The 22,839-nt window shown below is 34.4% G+C and overlaps 1 protein-coding gene across 3 annotated transcripts in view; it reads left to right on the forward strand.

Moving 5' to 3' along the window:
- LOC129754342 (E3 ubiquitin-protein ligase HECW2) overlaps positions 1-21,493 on the forward strand; it is a 165,848-nt gene extending 144,355 nt beyond the window's left edge. For all 3 annotated transcript variants that reach the window (XM_055750337.1, XM_055750356.1, XM_055750348.1), the window contains one exon: positions 16,104-21,493. In XM_055750337.1, coding sequence (XP_055606312.1) covers positions 16,104-16,911 — 808 coding nt within the window. In that variant the 3' untranslated portion in view covers positions 16,912-21,493. The remainder of the gene's footprint in view (positions 1-16,103) is intronic.
- The last annotated feature ends 1,346 nt before the right edge of the window (positions 21,494-22,839 follow it).

The following is a 22,839-nucleotide window of genomic DNA, read 5'->3' on the forward strand; positions in this document are numbered from 1 at the left end:
AGAGAGGGGTTATAATCTCCTTTTTCAATTTTTGCCGGGAATATGATATGAGATTTCCCGATTTCCAGGATTGTAAAAATGGCCGGAAAATGGACACTATATCCCGGCGTAAACTTGTCAGAAAATAAAAAAATCTCCTTATAACTAGCATTTAAAGCTTAGTTAATTTAGAAATGGGACAGTTACAAATTGACGTATATTGAAAATCATTCGTTTGATAAAAAAAAAACTGTACTGAGAAGGTAATAAATCTTGTGATTATTTATGGAAAAATATGAGAAAAATGTTTAATCGTTATTTGTAAGAAATAATTATACTTTATTCTTGGTATCTCCCATCGGCCAGTGCATACTTTTTTCAGTTATGATACTGATCAGATTTATTCAGTAATTGTTCAAATAATCGACGATTTAGGCGACTGCATCCTTCTGCATGCACATTTGATTTTACGAAACTAAGTATAAAACTCTCAGTAAGTGAAACTATTTTTTTATTGTACGTTATAAACAGTTATTTATGTTGTTAACCTTTTGTATTGAAACTCAAATCTTGACACACCTTAAGAATGGGCTTAAATTAGAAGTTTTACTGAATATTTAAGTCCTGAATTTGAAACCAACCATTTTAACTTAAAAATTCATGCATCGAATACCTTTCTATAAACCAACAAGTAAGAAGCCATGTGCGAGGTGTTCAATACTTCAAGAGTCAGTAAAATGGGCAAAAAAAAATCAGAAACCCAGTATCGATTACTTTATTATCTTTTTGATTATAAAAAATCGTGTATGACATTACAAATTTTATGTTGCTATGAAATGTTCTTCAAGAAACAAATTTAAGAATATTAATAATTAATTAATAATTTTCAACTACAAACGGTTTTGGCAAATTACACATGGCCACAAAATTCACAATTTTCCAAGGCGCAAATAATTTAAGAACCTAATATGATTAATTTGAGAGCCCTGAATCCAAATACTCTGCATATTATTCAGTTTTTATTATTATTATATTTTTTGAAAATAGGTCAAAATAATATAAAAATTTCTGCAGTTGTTGACAAAACTTTAAGATTTTAAAATAAAAGTTTAAAATCAATTCTAAACTTTCTTGAAGACTGCAATTACATTCAACTTCTGCGAAAAAAGTTACAAAAGATTTCTATTTGTTTCCATTTAATATAATACGGGAATTTTAACGAATTTAAAAAAAAGTTATTTACTTAACTAAAATTTAGATAGTATTACTAGTTCATGTAACTGATACGATTTCAAATTTTCAAAAACTGTAGAATGGAACTTTTTCAGATCACTTATCATTATCTCCATTAAATTATTATTCCTTAATTGTTTGAAGTACAAGATACGAATTCTGAATCTTTTTTTTTATCTATTTCATGTAGATTTCAGTTCATCAACTGATGAACTAGTTATTAATGATTGATTCCAGTAAAAACTCATCTATACTTCATTTTGAAACTCTTAAATATCACATAACCAAATCCAGGTGTGACAGACAAATCTGACAAAAGATTTGTGTTCAGGACGCCAAATTCTTCCAAATTTCCATAAAATGCTGTTTCTTGGGTAATCAATGAAATTCATTAAAAAAGTTTTTAAAATGGCAAAATACTTTTATTGAAATTTTTTTTTCCAAGTTGTCAACAAAAAACTTATCTTTATCATCTCATCTTCATATCTTGTTTTAATTTTCAAATAAATTCAACAAACTGTTTTGAAAAGTCTACCGAATTTTTCGATCAAACGTTTTAAATTTTTTGTTTGTCTTGTTTTTTTATCCTAATTTTTTGTGTTTTGGAAAATTATTTTCTTGGAAGCCTATATATATAAATTTGTATAAGAAAAACATAGTTTCGAAATTTCGTCTTTTCCAGAACCCAAAAGCCCAAAAGACTGTAAGAAATTATTCTGAGCTTGAAATTTTAAATTACCAACCTGCACTCGAAAATAAAAAATGTGTCGAATCTGTACATTGGCAATTTAAGCTTTTAATGATGAATTTAACAGGGTTTTATAAACCCTTCAATTGAAAATGAAGAAAAGAAATTTTAAATAAGATAATCAATATCCACAATAATTCTGCTGAAAAAATTTTAATCATGGTTAATTTTTTACCTAGTGGGAAATTTATTTTTCAATTGGGTTTTGATTACTTTTTAAATCTTGTTTAATATTTTTAATATTCTATTTCTAAGCACAAATTTTTATGTTCGAAGCTGCCAATTCTGGTTTTTTTTAATCGAGAGTTCAATTCGCATTCTATTTCTGGTGTTTCTGAAATATTGATTTGAATTTGAAAACCAGACTGCTTAGCTTTCTGACAATTTTCTAGTTCAGAATGAGGATAATCATGTGGGATAAATTAATTCAAATAACTAAGGCACTACTAAAGTTATTTATTGTTTTGTATAAAAAAAATCTAAAACATGGCTTTGGATTTGTACAAAAAAATTTATGCACTTATAAAATAGCAAAACATATTCCTGCTATCAGATGGTTTTTAGTTTTGTAAGACAAATCCCTATACAAGTTGCGACCTTTTTTGCCTTTCTTACAGAAAGGTTTGGTTATCGGTCGATTGGGGAGATCATTAATTATGGGTCTTAGGCATACCTTTATAGGTACCTATCGACTCAGCTCGACGAGTTCTGTTGATGTCTGTGGATTTGTATGTGCCATTTTAAAAATGTCAAGAACGTTTTTGCGAAACTGGGCTGCACAATTAAAATGATTTTAGTCTCAAAAGAATGCATTTTTTTTTCTACACAACCCTTTCAAAAACGGGAAAAAAACAAAATAGTTGAAACAAGTTTTTTACGAAATGCATATTATACAAATTATGGCATAAAAAAAAGTTGCTAGTGGCGCCTCGAAGCAGCAGCACCAGCAATTATTCGATTATATTGATGATAACAAAAAAATAAAACTTCTGTCATGAGAATCGATTCCAAAACCTTCATCTCATAAGTCACCAACGCTATCCAGTAGGCTATTGGTACGCTTAAGATTGAGACGCTAAAACTGAAATGGGTTACAGGTATTACTAAGACGCTCCGTTTTCTGGGCAGATTCTCAGTCTACTGGTGCAAATACGGCAACAGCGGAAAATATAATTAACACGTTTAGCTTTTCAATGCAGCAAATGGCGGCTTACCGTTTCCTTCCCTTCAGAGACCTATGTTCGGGCATTAACAAAAAGCAGAGCCGTACAGAAAACTGCGTTGGGGGGAATTCATTCGAAGATTTTAGACCTTGTTTTTTTTAACCATACTTGATCATTCAGCATACTCATACATAATTGAGATTCAGAATTTAGATTTCAGAATTCTGAATGTAGATGTAAAATTTAGATTCATCAGAACATCTGTAAATTTTCTCCTCACTATCTATTCATCATTATCAAGTTTCAATTCTGACATTTTTTCTCCAAGAACATAAATTTTCACCGGTATGCCGAAACACAAATTTACAAAAATCAATGAACGGCGGTTAACTTTTCTTAAAATATCTTAAGAATTCAGATTAAGAACTCATATCCAAAATTCAGATTCAGATTGAAAATTCAGATTCTGAATAGGGTAGGGGAAGTTTTGTGGGAATATTTTGTATTACGCATGGTTGAGCTCTAAAAAAGGTATCATCCAAGCCACGCGTAACCGCTAGCCATCAACACTGTAGTTGGTTTGATCTATCGAGTTGAAAAAAAATTAAAAATAAATCAGCAAGAATCAAACTTGTGACCAGCTGCGCGAGAGTTTGGAACGCTACCACAACTCCACGTCAGCTTATGATTTCAAAGAGAATTAAACATTTTAAATACCAGTCCTTCCTTCTATAAAACAAACTCCTAAAATGCCAGTTCGCTTTCCCTCAAAAAAACTTACTAGACATGGTTTGGTACCTTTTTTTAAATTGATTTTGGATATTCCCATACATATGTCAAGGAAAGTAAATTTATCTTTCTATTTCTGTTGCTTCTTTTACTCAATCGTATGAGGTAATATATTTCATGTAAGCTTAACTTTGCAATCCAATCTATCCCAATAAAGATTCCAATAATAAAGAAATTATTATAGTTATTCAATTAAAAAAATCAGCTATAAAAATTTTTCAATACAAAACCCTAACTTAATCCCACTATATCATTCAAAGTAATAAAATTACACCAAATAACCTATACCCTCTACAAATCCACATCCTTTTGTACTAGTATATACTGCATTATTGACAACTGTCCATCAGAAACCATTATCGCTAGCGACGATCAAAGTATTAAATAGCGTATGTTAACACCACACCTCAGTGATAATTTTGAAATGCACAACAATGAAAGTGTGTTTGGCATCCCTGTGAGACATCAAAGAGAAACGTCAAAAGTACGGCCATCGTTGTTTTGTTTTGGCGCTGTTCTTCGTTCGGCAGCTGTTTTCGGCGCTATGTTTGTTTCTCATCGGTTCGGTTCGGTCGACAGGTGCTTGCGTGCGCGGCGAGTGAAATCCAGGCAAGGAAGTTATCATCGAGCTGCTGCAGGAGTGTTTGCCGCAGCAAAGCACCCCCAATCCGGAACATTATCTGCTTGGGTTTGAAATTAGCAAAGAACTGCGACTCATCAATTTGCAGCAAAAGGGGGGTGTTCAATTTCCCGACCAGCTGCGCCTTATTTTGCCGTTGGATCAAGACTTGGAGGTAGGTTTGTGGTTTATTTTTGTGTTTTGTTGTTTTTAGCATTTTTTTTGTTGTAGGCCAACCCAATTCCTCAGCCCAAGAGCGACTGATCGTGCATGGCTATTCTCGTTGAAATATGGTCTGCTACAATTCTCGCTTCCGGAGGTGAGCTGCGTTTCTTTCGGTCCTGTAACGATTTCCTGTGTCGGCACGTTAATGAGCCTTCGTTTGCGATCAATGCGCGGACCATCAACAGTCTCCATGTACCGAATAAGATGACTGATCTGTTGATGATGATATGTGGATTCCTTTCAAGCATCTGTACAACAGCATCGATTTCTTGGTCCGGCCATCAAGTTCGGGAACGGAAAAGAGTTGTGCCAATCTGGATGCGTTGCTGCGGAAGCAGAATTTTACGACCATGTTGAAGAACCCTCCAAAGAATGGGCCTTATTTTGCCTTTGGATCAAGACTTGGAGGTAGGTTTGTGGTTTATTTTTGTGTTTTGTTGTTTTTAGCATTTTTTTTTTGTAGGCCAACCCAATTTCTCAGCCCAAGAGCGACTGATCGTGCACGGCTATTCTCGTTGAAATATGGTCTGCTACAATTCTCGCTTCCGGAGGTGATTCTACGTTTCCTTCGGTCCTGTAACGATTTCCTGCGTCGGCACGTTAATGAGCCTTCGTTTGCGATCAATGCGCGGACCATCAACAGTCTCCATGTACCGAATAAGATGACCGGTCTGTTGCGCTGTGTTGATGATGATATGTGGACTCCTTTCAAGCATCTGTTCAACAGCATCGATTTCTTGGTCCGGCCATCAAGTTCGGGAACGGAACAGAGTGGTGCCAATCTGGATGCGTTGCTGCGGAAGTAGAATTTTACGACCATGTTGAAGAACCCTCCAAAGAATGGGCCTTATTTTGCCTTTGGATCAAGACTTGGAGGTAGGTTTGTGGTTTATTTTAGTGTTTTGTTGTTTTAGGCATTTTTTTTTTTGTAGGCCAACCCAATTTCTCAGCCCAAGAGCGACTGATCGTGCACGGCTATTCTCGTTGAAATATGGTCTGCTACAATTCTCGCTTACGGAGGTGATTCTACGTTTCCTTCGGTCCTGTAACGATTACCTGTGTCGGCACGTTAATGAGCCTTCGTTTGCGATCAATGCGCGGACCATCAACAGTCTCCATGTACTGAATAAAATGAGCGGTCTGTTGCGGTGTGTTGAGGATGATATTGCCTTCTTACAGATTCAGCTATCGGTTAATTGACCCCATTTCAACTGGTACTTATCAAGTCAGCCTAACAAGCTACGACAATGACTGTATTGATGTGTGTAGGTTTTTTGTATCTATTCTCAATGTTTAGCGAAACTGGCCAGCACAATTTAAATAGTTTTAGTCTGTAAAGCATAGCTTTTCTTCCTTCCCAAACTATAAAAGAACGGAAAAAGTATTTGAAATAAGTTTTAAATTTTTCAATTTGATTAAGATATTATACTCGTGTTGGCTCCATAAACGGTAGCCAATTGATCATGTCAGCATACTCATACATAATTGAGATTCAGAATTTAAATCTCAGAATTCTGAATTAAGATTTAAAATTTAGATCCATCAGAATATCTGTAAATTTTCTCCTCACTTTCTATCCATCTTTATCAATTTTCAATTCTGATATTTTTTTCTCCAAGAATATAAATTTTCAGCGGTATGCCGAAAAATAAATTTACAAAAATCAATAAACGGTCGTTAACTTTTCTTCAAATATCTCAAGAATTCAGATACAAAATTCAGATTGATATTGAGAATTCAGATTCTTCTTCGACCACATTATGAATGAACACATTCATAAGGTCCTGTAGGAGGTAGCTCGTAACATACAGGCATTTTTGTCAATGAATCCCGAACAAGCACTTGCTACCAGCCTTAAGTTTTTAATGATTGGCATCCCAGGCTGTAAATATGCCTGATCTTCGTGGAAGCAACGCCAGTAAAAGGTTCGCGAGGACCTGGTAATGTTGAGCCGGCAGTTTGAAGAAAAATAAATAAGCTGCTCTTAAACCCGCATCTTTTTTTCTTTTTTCAGTAGAAAACATCCCAATTCAAGTATTTTAAAGAAAAAAATTACCTCTTTTCTTCCATTCTGCGATATGGATCAAAATTAACCGTTTTTCAACTTCTCCACAATAATTTCTTACGGTTAAAAAGTAACCATATTTCCACTTCTCAAGAGAAGTCAAAAAATGACTTCTATGGAAGAAGTCAAAAAATCACTTCACGTGGAAAGGTGTGAAAATGGTTACTTTTTAACGATAATTGGTTAAAGAATTTCGAGCGTGTAGGTGTTGTGTTAACTGACTGGCAGGTCGACTGACAGCAATTCTATACATCCCTTTTTCAGGCTGGCAGCCTCCATTTATTTCATTTCGAATTGGCGCTGAAAGTTGTCTACATTCTATTCCTGTAAAAAACGGTGAAATAGATTTAAAAAGAAAAGTGTCAGTGCGTGGAAAGTCGATTGTTGGTGCCTTAACGATTGTTGGTGCGTATAAGGTACGTAAATTAACTTTTTATTATGCAACAATTCGATTCAATTCTTTCGATTTTAGTTGAGTTATTAAGTTAAGATAAATGGGTTTGAGGTCCTGATTCGATTTCTGATTAAGACTTCCCAGTTGTTTCTTATGAACTATGTTCAAATCATTGAGGCGCTAGGATCAAAGTGGCTGACTTCGAGACACCTGGCCTCTTAGGTTTTTTTTTTTCGTTTTTCATAATTGCCAGAACACCTTCTAAGGCTAATTTAGGATTGGGTGACCCCTTTGAGGTTTAAAAAGTTTTATTATAAAAGATCATTTTGGACTTTCCTCTTGGACATCCCAGCTTTACCCTACGGCACTGCCAAGATCTTGGCTGTAATTTTTGGGTATGATTATGACTAAAAAAGCAATCAGAATCTGAAATATGATCGAATTCTTTGAACATCTATTTCAAAAAATCCTTAGTAAAGAAGATTTTTTGCAATTTTCAAAAACGCGGGAAACCAAGTTGTTTTAACGAATGTTGTGTTTAATTTTAATAATTGATATTATCATCAATAAATAAGACTGATAATTTTCAGTCAATTTCATTTGATTCTCAACAACGTCAAACCCACGGCCTTCCACAAGGTTGGACAGATCGGAAAGATGCCATCGAAAGGTCCGATACGAGTTTAATGCCCCAAACCGCCCAGGTCAACGAAATAAAATCTGCGTCCCAGTTTAGGTTCAATCTATCAGCGGCCCGGAAATATACTTTATTATATTTAAATATTTTACGACAGTGATAAATTAAAGTGAAATATTTAAAGTAATAAATAACTAACAAAAATGAACAAAACTGACTTTTTTGAAATAAAAATAAAAATGAAAACCGGATTTGCATTTCATGATCTAGAATACATTATTACATTGACTTTCATCTTCCTAGAAACAATGAAAATTCATTCGAAAACAATGTTATTCACAGTTCCTATTAGAAAAACTGGAAGTTATAATAACCGTCAACTTTATAGTTTTGTTTTTTCAGATGTATGGAAAAAAGTTCATTTTTTCATGGTTAAGTTGCTTAACAACCCCCTTTTTTATGGTAAATTTGGTCAGAACCATGAATTTCAATGTCGAAAACGGTAAATTTACCAGTACTTTCATGGTTTCATGTACGATGATGTTCATAGTGTCAACCATGAAATCCATGGTATTGTGACAATGAAATTCATGATTTTTTCACAATATTTTTCTATTCGGGCAGTATCAAAGCCGACTGATATTGGTTGTCTGACACTAACCATTCGCAGCTCTGTTCATAAAGTATGTTGCAATGTTCTCCGATTTTCTTTAACAAATATTTTACGGCATCCTTGTTTAAAGCGTTGTTCAATTCAATTCCTTTTTCGTAAACAAACTTTTTCAAGAGATTAATTTTATTTTCAGCTGTATGTACAACATGAACACTCTACTGCCGCTCATAGCAAGTCCGTCCCATTTGCGTTTTTGTTGAAATGAGAAAAACGGCATTGAAAAATCGTAAAAAGTCCTTCAGTAATCCGGCACTTGTATGCGTTTTAATTCAAAGTTATCAACAGAATCTGTCTCTGCAACGGCTAATGAAAGATTTTCGCTTTATAAGGATTATTTTTTTTGTTTTGATTCTGTTGAAAATCATTTGCTGGGCCCTTATGGCTGTGGGACCGACTTGCGATGATTTATGCCATATGGGACCGACTTGCGATCATTCGTTCAATGGGACAAATTTACTTGAGGTTTTTTTCAATGTTCATCAGAACAAAGTACTGACAACAAAGTTTTCTGCTGAAACTACAGATGAAATTAATGTGTTTACTGCGATAAACTGAAAAATGATGAAAACGCAAATGGGACGGACTTGCTATGAGCGGCAGTCTACGTGGTTATTTGAAAAAGTCAGTAACTGAAGCCAAGCCGTCTTTTGAAAAAATAGACGACAATAAAACTCAGACTGAGCCAGAAAACGATCAAAGGAAACAGGATGTAAACAAACGTAAGAAACGTCGTAGCCGAGCTGCCAAAAGCTCTCTCGATGACAGCAAAACAACTAAAACACCTGAAACACCTAAAAAGAAAAAAAGAAATGTTTCAATTGATTCGATCCCGGATGAGTTTTGGGAAATAACTTTTACGCAAGAACAAACACAATAAATATCTTTCTTATCAATTTAAGAGTAAAGATGCGAGTTTAAAATAAATTCAAATAAAAATGACAATGATATTTTTAAACCATTTTTAAAGAAAATATTCCAATTGAAAACGGGCTCGTCAAAAATTAACTAATTTGTAAGATTATTTTGTTTATGCATCGTATTCAGACAACAATGTACACACGAGGGCTCTACATTACGGCTTTTCGATTCATCGCTTCCTAAGTAGGTAAATTGAAGGCGAGAATTCGTGCAGGCGTTTGTTTGTTATAAAATATTCGTTGATTTATTTTTGAGTTTCTTTCTCATTCTCTTCCATAGAAGCAAACATTTATTATGTATAGCATTTCTGGAAAAGTAACTTACTTCATATATGCTTGATCTTGGGGTTTTTATCGATTGTAACAAAAAATCGTGTAATTTCTCAGAAATCCTTTTTTATCCCCTATAGTTTTTTCCGTTTAATAACTTCATTTAACAAAAATCATTTACAAAAGTGATTTTTGTAAACATTCTATCGTAATGGATTAGAACACGCAAAACAAATATGTTTTAAACACCTGAAACACCTAAAAAGAAAAAAAGAAATGTTTCAATTGATTCGATCCTGGATGAGTTTTGGGAAATAACTTTTACGCAAGAACAAACACAATAAATATCTTTCTTATCAATTAAAATTCGCTTTGTTTTAATCAAAATCAATGTTAAGAATAAAGATGCGAGTTTAAAATAAATTCAAATAAAAATGACAATGATATTTTTACACCATTTTTAAAGAAAATATTCCAATTGAAAACGGGCTCGTCAAAAATTTACTAATTTGTAAGATTATTTTGTTTATGCATCGTATTCAGACAGCAATGTACACACGAGGGCTCTACATTACGGCTTTTCGATTCATCGCTTCCTAAGTAGGTAAATTGAAGGCGAGAATTCGTGCAGGCGTTTGTTTGTTATAAAATATTCGTTGATTTATTTTTGAGTTTCTTTCTCATTCTCTTCCATAGAAGCAAACATTTATTATGTATAGCATTTCTGGAAAAGTAACTTACTTCATATATGCTTGATCTTTGGGTTTTTATCGATTGTAACAAAAAATCGTGTAATTTCTCAGAAATCCTTTTTTATCCCCTATAGTTTATTCCGTTTGATAACTTCATTAAACAAAAATCGTTTACAAAAGTGATTTTTGTAAACATTCTACCGTAATGGATTAGAACACGCAAAACAAATATGTTTTAAATCTGTAAGAAAGGCTCAAATCCACTGCTAAGTGTATTAAATCGGGTTTTTTATCATGTTTCCAAGGAATATTTAAAGAAGGTAGTGCCAAGGCAGCCCTGCTCTAGTATTGGTACAGACTGAGACGTCACAATCACGAAAAATCTGTTAATTTACTAGGAAAATTTTCTTTTTCGATGATAATTCGAAGAATCTGCAGAAAATTTTCCACTTTGAATACATGCTATTGTATAAGGATTCTTGCTCTTCAAGATGGGTACAAAAAAAGTTTCATTTTCAAATATTTTTTCTATAAAATAGATCATCGAAGTTCTAAAAAATGGTGGATTTTCACCACTGAAATGTGCAAAACTTTAAAATTAGTTTCAAGTCTTCCATGAAAATGTTCAAGTCAGTGCATTTTAAGCTCCTCATTACAATAAAGTGATCAAAACACAATTTTTTATACAAAAACAGAATCTTTTATTGGCATTTTAGTAAACTGAGTTAACAATCATGAATTAATGTTAATTGTTCTACATCAGAATTGTATATGGTAAACCGGTTGGATTAAAATCATGACAATCAGTTAAACACTCAATATCTACCAGCTAGACCTTTTTGAAGTTGATATTTTCTTCATTTTTGTACGTTTTAGCTTCAAGGCGACATTGCATTCATTAATAAATTAAGAAAAAACCATGATGCAATCTTCAAAGGACCAAAAAACTCCATTACATAATCAAAGAGAGGCCCTACAACAAAATAGAAATGGAATTGGAATTCGATTTCGTTTTAAAACGTGTTTTTCTTTGAAATTCCTACCATCCTCACATAAATTTTCGATACAATCGTTTTTGTGACGTCACAAAAAAAATCCAATATGGCTCTCGACACTACCTTATTTAGATATTCCTTGTCATGTTTCGATGTATTTTCTACATCTATATATGTCGCTTGAGCTTTCATTATGTCGTATGAAACTAAATAAATGTAAACAAACAGTTTTATTACGGAAAAAATACTAACAAACTGACATAAACTAGTCGTTATTTCATTTCATTTAAAATATTTGTAGCCTGGAAAACATATTCCGTATGCAAAATACAAATTTTAAAGTTGTTTCGATAACTTTTGCAGCAGTTTTCTTTTAATAGATGTTTCATACGACGTAATGAAAGCTCACGCGAGATATATAAAAAGCAATTTCCTTTTGTTTGTTTATTTGTTCGTTTGTATGTTTATGTTCAATAGGCTCATCCGTTTTAAGACCTAAAGAGCTGAAATTTGGCATGGGTGCTCATTAGGACCAGGAATGATGAAAAATGTTCTTTGATTTTCGGATAGCCCCTTTTCAAGGGGGTCGTCCATACAACACAAATACTGTTTTAACGATACATCCGTTATTATAAGTTGTATTGAGATGAAAATTTGTACAAGGGGGTTTTGATGGACGGGCAAATAATTTCAAGTATTGAACTTTGTGTCAGGGGTCGACAAAAGGGGTCGTCCATACAACACACGTACTGTTTTAGTGATATTGACGTTATGGATTGAAATGAAAATTTTCACACGGGGGTTGAGATAAAAATTAGCGCATGGGGGTTTTAAGAGACGGCCAATTCTTTTGGTTATGAAACTTTGAGTCTGTTTTGTGTTGTAAACTGTTCACTCTTTTCGCGATATTGTCGTTTTTATACATTGGATGGAAATGAAAATTTGCAAAATTCATTTAAAAAAAAGGTGTAAATGATTTCCGGTTTAAATTTTTTGGTCAGGGGTTGAGAAAAGGTGTCGTCCATATTAACTGTTAATCGTTTTTGCGATATTGTCGTAATTATGCATCACACTGTGATGAAAATTTGCTCATGAGAGTTTTGAGAGAAGAGCTTTTTATTTTATGTGTCCAATTTTTGATCGAGGGTCGGAAAAAAGGGGTAGTCCATATACATTTTTCAATGTTTTCGCGATTTTATCGTGATTGACATGGAATTTTGAACACATTGTTACGAACAATTCATCTCGATTTTCGGGTCAGGGGTCGTCCATTTATTGTGTTCATTGTTTTAATGATAGTGTCATTGTAATACATTGGATTAAGTTGACAATTTGCAAATGGAAGTTTTGAGGGAAGGCAAAAAATGTTAGGTATCAAGTTTTGGGTCAGGTCATCCGTTTTGGTTGTTCGCTGTTATTGCAATATTGTCATGAAAATACATCTAATTTAGATGAAATTTTGTTTATCAGATTTTTGAAGGCTAGAAAATTGATTTCATGTGTGCAATTTTCGATCGAGGTCGGAAAAAAGGAGTCGTTCATAATTTCGGGTCACAGGACAGACAAAAGGGTTGTCAATATTAAATGTTTTGCGAAATTGATGTATCGAAATTAGCACGTCCAGGTCAAGAAAAGGAGTCGTCTATATGAACAAACCAATGTTTCTACAATAAAAGTGTCGTTGCTTTGCAACCGATCGATGTTTACTCACAGGTGTTCTATTAGACAGTTAATGGATCTTGAATCTATAATTTTTAGATAAAGTACATGTTAAATGGTCATCTTTAATACTGTTGAATATTTTATGCAGTATTGTACATAGTTAAAATGCATAGACTTCATAATTCAAAAGCAAACTCATCTTCGCGTATTCAAAGTTAAAAGCGAGACAAAGTTCGTACGGGATCAGCTAGTATTTCTATAAAAACTATACCAACATTATTTAAATTCTATAAAAACTCAAATTTTCACAGTGGTTCAAAAAATCCACATTATTAACCGGATGTCTTTCTTGAAAAATTGTTGAAGTTGTGGAGCAAAACAATTAATAAATCCCAATTTCGTTGGATTCGTTCCAAACATTTATGAAAACCTGTCAATTTAATACGAATAGACAACGTGTTAACATACGCCGAAAGATTTTTAATGATTTCTTATCGGTCAACAAGTTTTGGGAAAAATATAAGAAGTAAAGCCCTCAATTTACATTGGATTTTTTTAAATCATTATAATTCACCAGAACAAGTATAATAAATTCCAGGAAAACCATAATTTAAAACCGGAAAAAACGGGGAAAAACTTTGAAATTTCAAAACGAATAATCGCTAGCAACCCTGGCAGACAGTTTGGTGGATTCAGCTGTTTCGAATTTACCAAAACTTGATTATTGTTGTGCAACTAAAACACGTTTTGACTTAAATGTCAGCCAGCAAATTCAAACAAAAAACGTAGAAGAATCATCAAAAGACTCAATTAAAAATAAAATCGATTAGTTAACTGTGTAATTTACTAGTTTTAAAACAAGACTACTTTTTTAGGCCTTTGAAAACATCGAAATCCAGAGTTTTCGTCATGAAAATTTTGTTTTTTTTTTCCACAGGAGCAGAGTTTTGCCAAATCATAATATTTTTTCTTAAACAACCAGCAAATATAAACTTTATTCTGCTATTGACCTTGTCAGAACCAGAGATATTACAGAATTCAACTACCGTAGCTAGTGAAATATTGTTCATTTCACAAATTTTGTCGTCTATCAAAATTTATCTATCGCATTAGCTCGGCACCGGCTACACAGCTTACGAGCTCTGGAACTAGCAAAAATTTGTTTGTGGGATATACACAGAATTTTTTCATTTATTCATAGTTTAAAATTTTGGTATAAGGTATGGTGAATTCCCTGATGATCTTTTATCGTAATTTTGGATAAAGCTTAGTTCTTTTAGAAATGGGACAGTTAAGAATGCGTATATTTTAAAAACCTTCCGTTTGATGTAAAAACTTTCTATGAAGGAGATGAAGGTAATTTGATGATGATTCATAAAAAAATTTGAAAAAAATTATTGATCGTTTTTTTGTTAGAATAAATTCTACTTTATTCTTGGTACCTCCCATCGGCTAGCGCACACTTTTTTCAGTCAAGATATTGATCAGTTTTTCAAACTAATACTTCGTCTAATCTGTATTTTAGGTGGCTACATCCTCTTCCTTCAATTTCCGCTTCTTTTCGGACCAATACTTCTCTTTTAAAAGAAACTGAGGGCAATTTAGTGTATACAGATGTTTCGAAATTAACAAATTTGATTATTTTTGAGCCACTTTTTGAGCGTTTTTCATGGAATTTCTGCTGGCAAAATCTGGCAATAACGAAGTAGAACCATCATGAGATTAAACTTAAAGTAAAATCGGTTAGTATAGATCATAGTTTGCGAAGGGTACGCAAAAAATTACTCTTTTTAGGCTTTTAAAAATAGCGAAAACCATAATTTTCGTTTTGAATATTGTTATTTTTTTCCACAGGAGCAGAATTTTGGAAAAACATAATATTTCATAAAAAATAACCAACAAATTGAAACTTTAATATATTCGGGACCTTGCCACGAGCAGACATGGTATAGGATTCAAACGCTGGAATTTGTTTAAAATAGGGTATTTCATAAGTTTTTTCGTTCATCAGAAATCTCCTGTCCCACAGTCTCGGAACCGGCTATACAGCTTACGAGCTCTGGAACTAGCAAAAACTTAGTGTTTGAGATGTGGTTTGAATGACTCATTACCAGGCAACACTTTCAGCTTATCGGAGAAAAAAAAAATTTGGAAATTTCAGCGATCTACCCTTAGTTTTTAGCTTTTTGAAAATTAAAAATGCTGGTATGAGACTTGATTCTCTGATGACCCTTAGCCGAAGTTGCCGATCATATTCTTCACTCCAATGCTTGATTTCAACTTTGTGGACATTTTTGACAGTATTTGCATACTTTTCCATCACTTACATACAGTCGTTCTTCGAATAATCAACGGTTTTGTCAGCTATCAATTTGATTATGATGGATTTTGAATGAAACTGTGCAGAATTATTTTTTCCTTTATCTCTTGCATCGTAAATATCTCAAAAACGCGTATTTTTTTAATTTTGAAAAAAATAGGTCTGATAGTACTTTTTACAGGCAACAAATCGCTGCCAAAATTTTGAATGTCCGATTACTAGTAAACGAGCTATAAGTGAAAGAAAGTGTCCCATTTCTAAAAGAACTAAGCTTTAAAGAACTTCACTCTAACACTTGGTTTGAACTTTGTGGACATTCTTCACAGTGTTTTCATATTGTTTACAGCAACACTGGTCTGTGCTAAGGATATAAGCTTCAACATGGCAATGTGGTGTTGTATGTATGTCAATTCTTCACAGAACTTTCAAGAATTTTAATGAATTAAACTTAATATTTCTGAGAAATAGGATAGAAAGGGATAAATCATCCAGAAGGATAAAAATGCCAGGAAAAAATGGACCTATAGGTCGGTACCAAAGTTAACCTTTATAGCAAAAATTGGGCCCAGATATACTTTTGTTTGCTATTTCGCATTTTTGTTTTTTGTTTAAAAAGGTAAATTGAATCAGTGTTTTATGAGTCTTGTTTAAATTGTTTTTTAATTATTTCAGACTGGGTACCTACATCCATTAATCAAAATCGTTTTCCTTCTTCTCGCCAGGTTCCGCTTCAGCGGCCGGGTGCTTGGTCTGGCCCTGGTGCACCAGTACCTGCTGGACGCCTTTTTCACCCGCCCCTTCTACAAGGCGTTGCTACGGCTTCCGGTAGCGTTGAGCGATCTCGAATCGCTAGACAACGAGTTCCACCAATCGTTGCAGTGGATCCGGGATAATGACATCGGATCGGGAGCCTCGCTGGGGTTGACGTTCTGCGTGACTGAGGAGCTCTTGGGGAAGGTGGTGGAAAGGGAGCTCAAGCCTGGAGGGAAAAACATTCCGGTGACGGAGAAAAATAAGCGGGAATATCTGGAGCGAATGGTGAAGTGGAGGTTGGAGCGGGGCGTTCAGGAACAAACTGAGTCTTTGGTGCGTGGCTTCTATGAAGTCGTTGACCCGCGGCTGGTTTCGGTGTTTGACGCGCGGGAGCTGGAACTGGTAATTGCCGGAACGGCCGAAATCGATCTCAACGATTGGCGAATGAATACGGAGTATAGAAGCGGATATCACGATGGCCATCAGGTGATCGTGTGGTTCTGGCATGTGATAGAGAAGTTCTCGAACGAGCAACGGTTGAGATTGCTACAGTTTGTGACGGGAACTTCCAGTATTCCGTACGAGGGATTTGCCGCCCTGAGGGGATCTACCGGGCCCCGGAGATTCTGCATCGAGAAGTGGGGCAAACCGAATGCCCTGCCCCGGGCCCATACCTGCTTCAACCGGCTGGATCTGCCCCCGTATCCGACGCCGGACATTCTCTACGAGAAGCTGCTGCTGGCCGTCGAGGAAACCAACACCTTCGGCATCGAGTAGCTAACTCTGGTCAACGGGGAACTCTGGCTGGTCTCGAGCCGGACCGATGTGTTCTGCTACTATCTGTTGTTGTTTCTATTTTACAGCGTATTCATTTACTACTTCTTCAAGATTCTAATCGCGCAGCTACTGTGAAATCGGGGGAACGTGCGTGCATGAGAACTCGGTGGGCCTATTGGTGTGTATGCATGCATGTCGGCGGCCAAGTGGCCTGCCGAGCGGGAAAGTAAAAGTACCCTACTATAAATTAATTACGGTAGAATGCGTACGGAGCTAGCCGCTTGATTTCAAACAAAACCAGTGAAAAGTTGCAACCCTCCTACAAAAAACCGTATGAGACTCCTATGAAGGTACCACCACTTTGAGGAAGGTGTGCAATTTGGCCGAGTGCTCGATAAACGGTGGATCGCCAAATGTAAGTGTTTGTGTGTGTTTCGGTTTTAGCCTGGCCAGCTGGGGAATTATCAGGGCGAGACGGACCGACCGCTGAGCTGGCTGGCCCTCAAGAAAACGGATTGTGGTGGCCAGTTACCGGCTTGATGATTTTGTTTTGCTGCGCTTCTGTTTTGCCGTTTGCCTGTTTGGTAGCAACAGAAGAAGCTTCAAGCGTTGAATCGAAAAAAAACTGAAGTGAGCATCATCACGGTCGTAGTTACAAATCGATTTATGGTTTTTTTTCACCTATTGCATTACGATAAAAATAAAAAAAAAACCTAGTCAAAATATCAAATAATAACAAAGGTTTAGGATTCAATCTTTAAATTTGGTATAACATTCAATCAAATGGATCAAATCTTCCAATTAGAGCCAACCTTGAAGAATTGAGAATAACAGTAAAACTCGCTAGATTTCATTTGCATACAATGTTGCAAATATACCCAGACAATAAGGATTCTCAAGGAGCAAAAACCATAAACATGTCCTACCAGTTCTATCGGAGCATTCCAATCTCAACATCCACCCCCTTATGAATGGAAGTTATTTGTCAACAAAAACCGTAACCCGGTAGCATTTTTTTTCTTTAATCCGTTATCACCCATGTGGAGAGACAATCAAAAGTGAAACGATCTCCTCTCAGAAGCCGACAGCACGAGAGCGATAATTTGCATTGATCGTGTCGGCCCATTGACAGTTATTGATCATTGACTGATCACTGAACAACGGGGATCATGGCGTGGGATGCTCTTTATCAAAGGGAGCGAACCGCGCTGAGAAGTGACAATGTTCATACCTGCTGTCGTTCAGAATTAGCCTTGCCGTATTTATCCCATAAAAAACGATTAATTTGCATACCTCCTAGTAAAGGATGACGGGTGGCAGCTTCCAGCTACTAGCATATGCTGGCGCCAGCTTCCCTTACTCCTAGCCTGTGCTGATGAGTCGCAATCAAGGGTTTTGAATAACATGTACAAGTTTACATACTTTCTACATTCTATAGTATACTATAGACAAAAAAATTAAACTGTGATTCACGGAACATTTTTTTAACATGTTTTGAAGAATGTATGATTTTTCTTAAAATATTAAAAGTTTAAATAATTGATTTTTTTTAAAGTTAACATTGTTACGTTTTCAATCCCTGTAGCAAGTTATTACTTGTAGGGTCTCACGTATGGAAAGGCGCGTAGTTTAACTTGAATATCAAAGAGCTGGAACGCCGCTAACAGGGTCTCAAGTGGTGGAAAAATACTGTACTCAGTAATTACATCCAAGTAATGGAAATTCTGTATCCATAAAAAGGGAAGTGAGTAAATATGTATTTAACACTAAACGTACCGGAGATGGCCAAGTGCCATTTTTTGAACTTCTAATGATTATAACTTCTATTGTAATTATTTTTTTCGCAAATTTTTCTTCATGACTATTTTCATCTTCAAAATGCATGTATTTTTTCATTATACATAGGTAATAATTTATTTAAAGTTTGTAGATTTCGAAAACGTAAGTGGTATATACCTATTTAAATCCCCGAGGATCAAATGACCCCTAACAGTTTTTACGCAAAAACTCTCTTGTTTCTAAGCCGATTTTTACAAAATTTATATTTTTCAAAAGCTTGTAACGAGACTTAAATATGATTCCCAGACAACATTCAGCTTCAATCATATATTTCAAAGTTATTCAAAGTCTAAGAAAAAAATCCAAAAAAAACATGCTTCGTGAAAAAGGCTGTAAGTTAGTTATTTAGAGATCGGAAAAAAATCACTTAGTGCTTGAGGAAGCTGAAGTTAGAAGCTTATGTTGCACACATGGAAATACTTTTTTAAAATATCTTCAGATCATGGCCACAAAAATTGTAAAAAAGTGATGTAAAACCGTACTTTTTAATGAATCAACCGCCAAAGCTGTTCCAGTAAAAAATGAAATGTGAATTGAAAATTGACGTGATTTGTGATATTTTGGAATTTTGAGATTTATAAAACACGAATCACAGAACTTTTGACGACTGCTCAAAGGTAGCTGTATTTCGAAATTATTAGCAATCTGCATGTTCTGAGACTATTCTGGCAACCAAAATTCGTTTACATTAGATTTAGGCATTAAAATTATACACACAAGAAAGGTAATTCCATATCGGTTCTAGCGATTTAATTACATTGGCGGTGCAATGCTTGACAAAAATGTGATAAATTAGAAATTTCGATTTATTTAAATTTTTGAACAAAGGAGAATTTTTTAGCACCTTCACAGGCCTGGCAATGTCATCTAAAAACCTGAAAAAATCCGGGCATTAGTTTCGATTTTGTCAATCAAAAAACAATTTGTTCAAAACCCAGGAATTACTCAACAAAAATCAAGAAAAAAAACTTTTTTTTATTTCAGGCTTCCTAAAAATCTTGCAAGATTATTTTTTTTAAAAATTGCCCATCAAATTTATATTTTGCCGCATAAATAGCTTAGCTTAGCTTGTTTGACTGCTCATATCTACCTTAAATCATTCAACCCGAAATGCTTCTCACGCATTATTTTCCTTATATTATAATTTTTGATTAGGCTGGAACAAATATCAATTTCTTCTTTTGTCACCCCCCCCTTCGAAATTTTCAAAAACCCTTAGGGGGAAATAAATAAAGTTTGAAGTATTTAATGAACCCAAAAGATTACAAGACGAAAAACACAAATTTTGGAAAATGGAAGTTATTCCACCTTTTGTATTCTTGATTTTATTTAATTTTTCGATAATAAGTTACATGATATTTAGGTTTTGTGCAATGATATTCTATGCAACTGTGTTGCATACAAGCTTTCGTGCAATTTATTCCAATTTATTTGTTTTTCGCATTATTTTTTATTGTCCCCCCCCCCCTCGCGATGTTTCAACTCCGAGTGACAAAAGAAGGATTTGAAATTTGTTCCGGCCTTATTTGAAACAAAAAATACATTGAATACATTTCGAGCTCCATGATCGCTGGCGTGGCTAAGTAGAACGAATTCCACATCGCCAATGGTTGCTACTTCGTGATTGATCGAGGCCATCAATTTTGTGCAAGGACCAAAAGAATGCAGCTTGGGATTAGCAATTCATTCTCGATGCACAAAACTCATGCTCTCCCTTTAAGAATTATCAATAACGACGCCGGCCATGTCCTAGTAGTCAATGAGGGATGAAGGAAGGATTGTTAGTGAGATACTTTTGAGGATGATAAGTCGATTTCACCAGCTATAGAAACCGTCTATACGTCTGCGAATCTATATTCAAGTATCTCAGGAAAGGTTGTGTTAGTAAGCGAGAGGATTGGATCAGGAGCCATGTTTGGAAAATGGTGCGATCTTCGTTTAAGCTACACCTCCTATGCTACTAGACATTTTCTGAGAAATCTCCTATTAATACCTACGGACTACGGTGTGTTATTAATTTGATTATCCAAAAACAATTATGAACACACAAATTATTGGAAAAGTAATCATTCAAATTTCTCACAAGCAAGCTGTTTCTCTCATTAAAATCTCTATAACATCATCCTAGCAAATCAATTTTTGGTTGGACTAACTAGTGTAGAGATTTATTTTTTATAATCTACACTTTTCACAAGAACAACAAAAAAGACAAGAATCATGTTCAAAAATTTGTAGGTATTAGGATTTCAAATCGAATAACTAATATGCACCCTAAATCTAATAATGATTTTTTTCATATCCTATCAATCGCAATCTTCTACAATGCGTTCTAATTCTAATTGAATGAAATACATCTCAGTAGAAATTTAAAATTATTTTCAAAAAAATCATTTTTCACGCAGAAAAATTAAGGAAATTGATTTTAAATTTTACTTGATATTTTATTACTTGTTTTTCGACAATATTGAACTGCGTAAAAAAAACAAAACTTTAAACGTAGCCATTAATTTAAAATTCTATTAATAAAAATTTTAACTCATCCCTGTCTAAACCTCAATTGATTGAATATGGAAAGAATGAGATCCGATGAGATTGCAAAGTTGAACTTTTTCTTTCTAATTTTTGTATAAAAGCTAACAAACATTTTTTTTCTTTTTAAACGGTTGCAATCGCCAAAATTCAAAAATGTCAAATAAGTTCAATTTTCTACAAATAAAACTGAATAACTGATAAAAAGTTTATCTTGGAGCAAACCATTAATTTTTTCAATGATTTTTAAAACATCATTGAAGAAATGAAGAGGCGAATTACTAGTATTTTGTTTTAATGATTAATCATTACTAGAAGAATCTTTTTTTTTTTTTTGGTCCTTCTAATCAAATTAATAAAAAACAAATTCTTTTAATCGAATGATAAAAAATCCAACTGAGAACAATAAAATTGAAATACAACTGATTTCGTTACTTATCTTTATAAAATCAGAATGTGAGTAAGTGCAGGTTCCATCGCCATACCTCGATCCCATTTCAAACTGCCGTACCACTACTTGGTCCAGAACCGGGCAAAGAGGTTTCAACCTTGTCACTAGTGGTCCTCTTACTATTCTTCTGGAAAATTTGGTCCACCATACCCGCTAATTTTATATTTTATCGAGGACAAGTTTGAAAATTTCGACAAATTTTCATCAGCTTGTTGAAACACGTCATTTCACTACAGTAGGTTGCTGCGATTCTCCGGAAATCGAACACTGAATCATTTCAAATTTAGATTTTACCGCATAAATAAAACAAAAAGTGCGAAACAATTAGTTTCTTGTTCGTTTGATTTGGAAAATAATGTGAATAAATCTGTGCAAAATCTGGGCTGTTTTCAATGAAATCCGGGCAACCGAACCGGACTATAGACACTATAATTTCATATAGTCTGGCAAAGAGAATGACGGGAGCCAATCGAACTGTCATTCGCGGGAGCCAATCGAGCAAACTTTCTAAATATTGAATAATCGTGGTTGAAGTATTGTGATTCACAAAGCTTTTATTGCGTTTTAGTAACATTTACTTAAGTTATTTAGCATAATTTTTAGTATGTTTTGATCACCTTTAGATCTTAATGATTGAAATATTGTTCAAAAGTGATTTCGAGTTGAAGTGACAAAAAAGCATGTAGTTTACGAATATAAAAAACTATTTTTTATTTTGCTACTGGAGAGAGTTATGAAGAGCTTGAACATTATAATGGAATGCTCGATTGGCTCCGCGCGAACGACAATTCGTTTGGCTCCCGTAATTCTCTTTGCCAGACTATATGAAATTATAGTGTCTATAGGCCGGACCGAATTTTCCCCAAATTTTGTATTAAATATCCAGGCAAACCCGGAAAAATCCGAGCAATCAAGTAACCTTAAGAATAACCCAATCTATATTTTGTGCACAATTTCGACAATATCGCTAAAACAGTCAGGGTGTCTCTGAGAGAACAATTCACCAATTAGAAAGCTGGGACTTTCCCCTTTCATTGGAATCCAAATTTGAAATAATCCATCGGGGAGTCCTAGAGCCATTTCCGTAGGATTTAACCACCTTATGAGGG

The sequence above is a fragment of the Uranotaenia lowii genome, chromosome 1, assembly GCF_029784155.1.
Source record: "Uranotaenia lowii strain MFRU-FL chromosome 1, ASM2978415v1, whole genome shotgun sequence".
Taxonomy (NCBI): Eukaryota; Metazoa; Arthropoda; class Insecta; order Diptera; family Culicidae; genus Uranotaenia; species Uranotaenia lowii.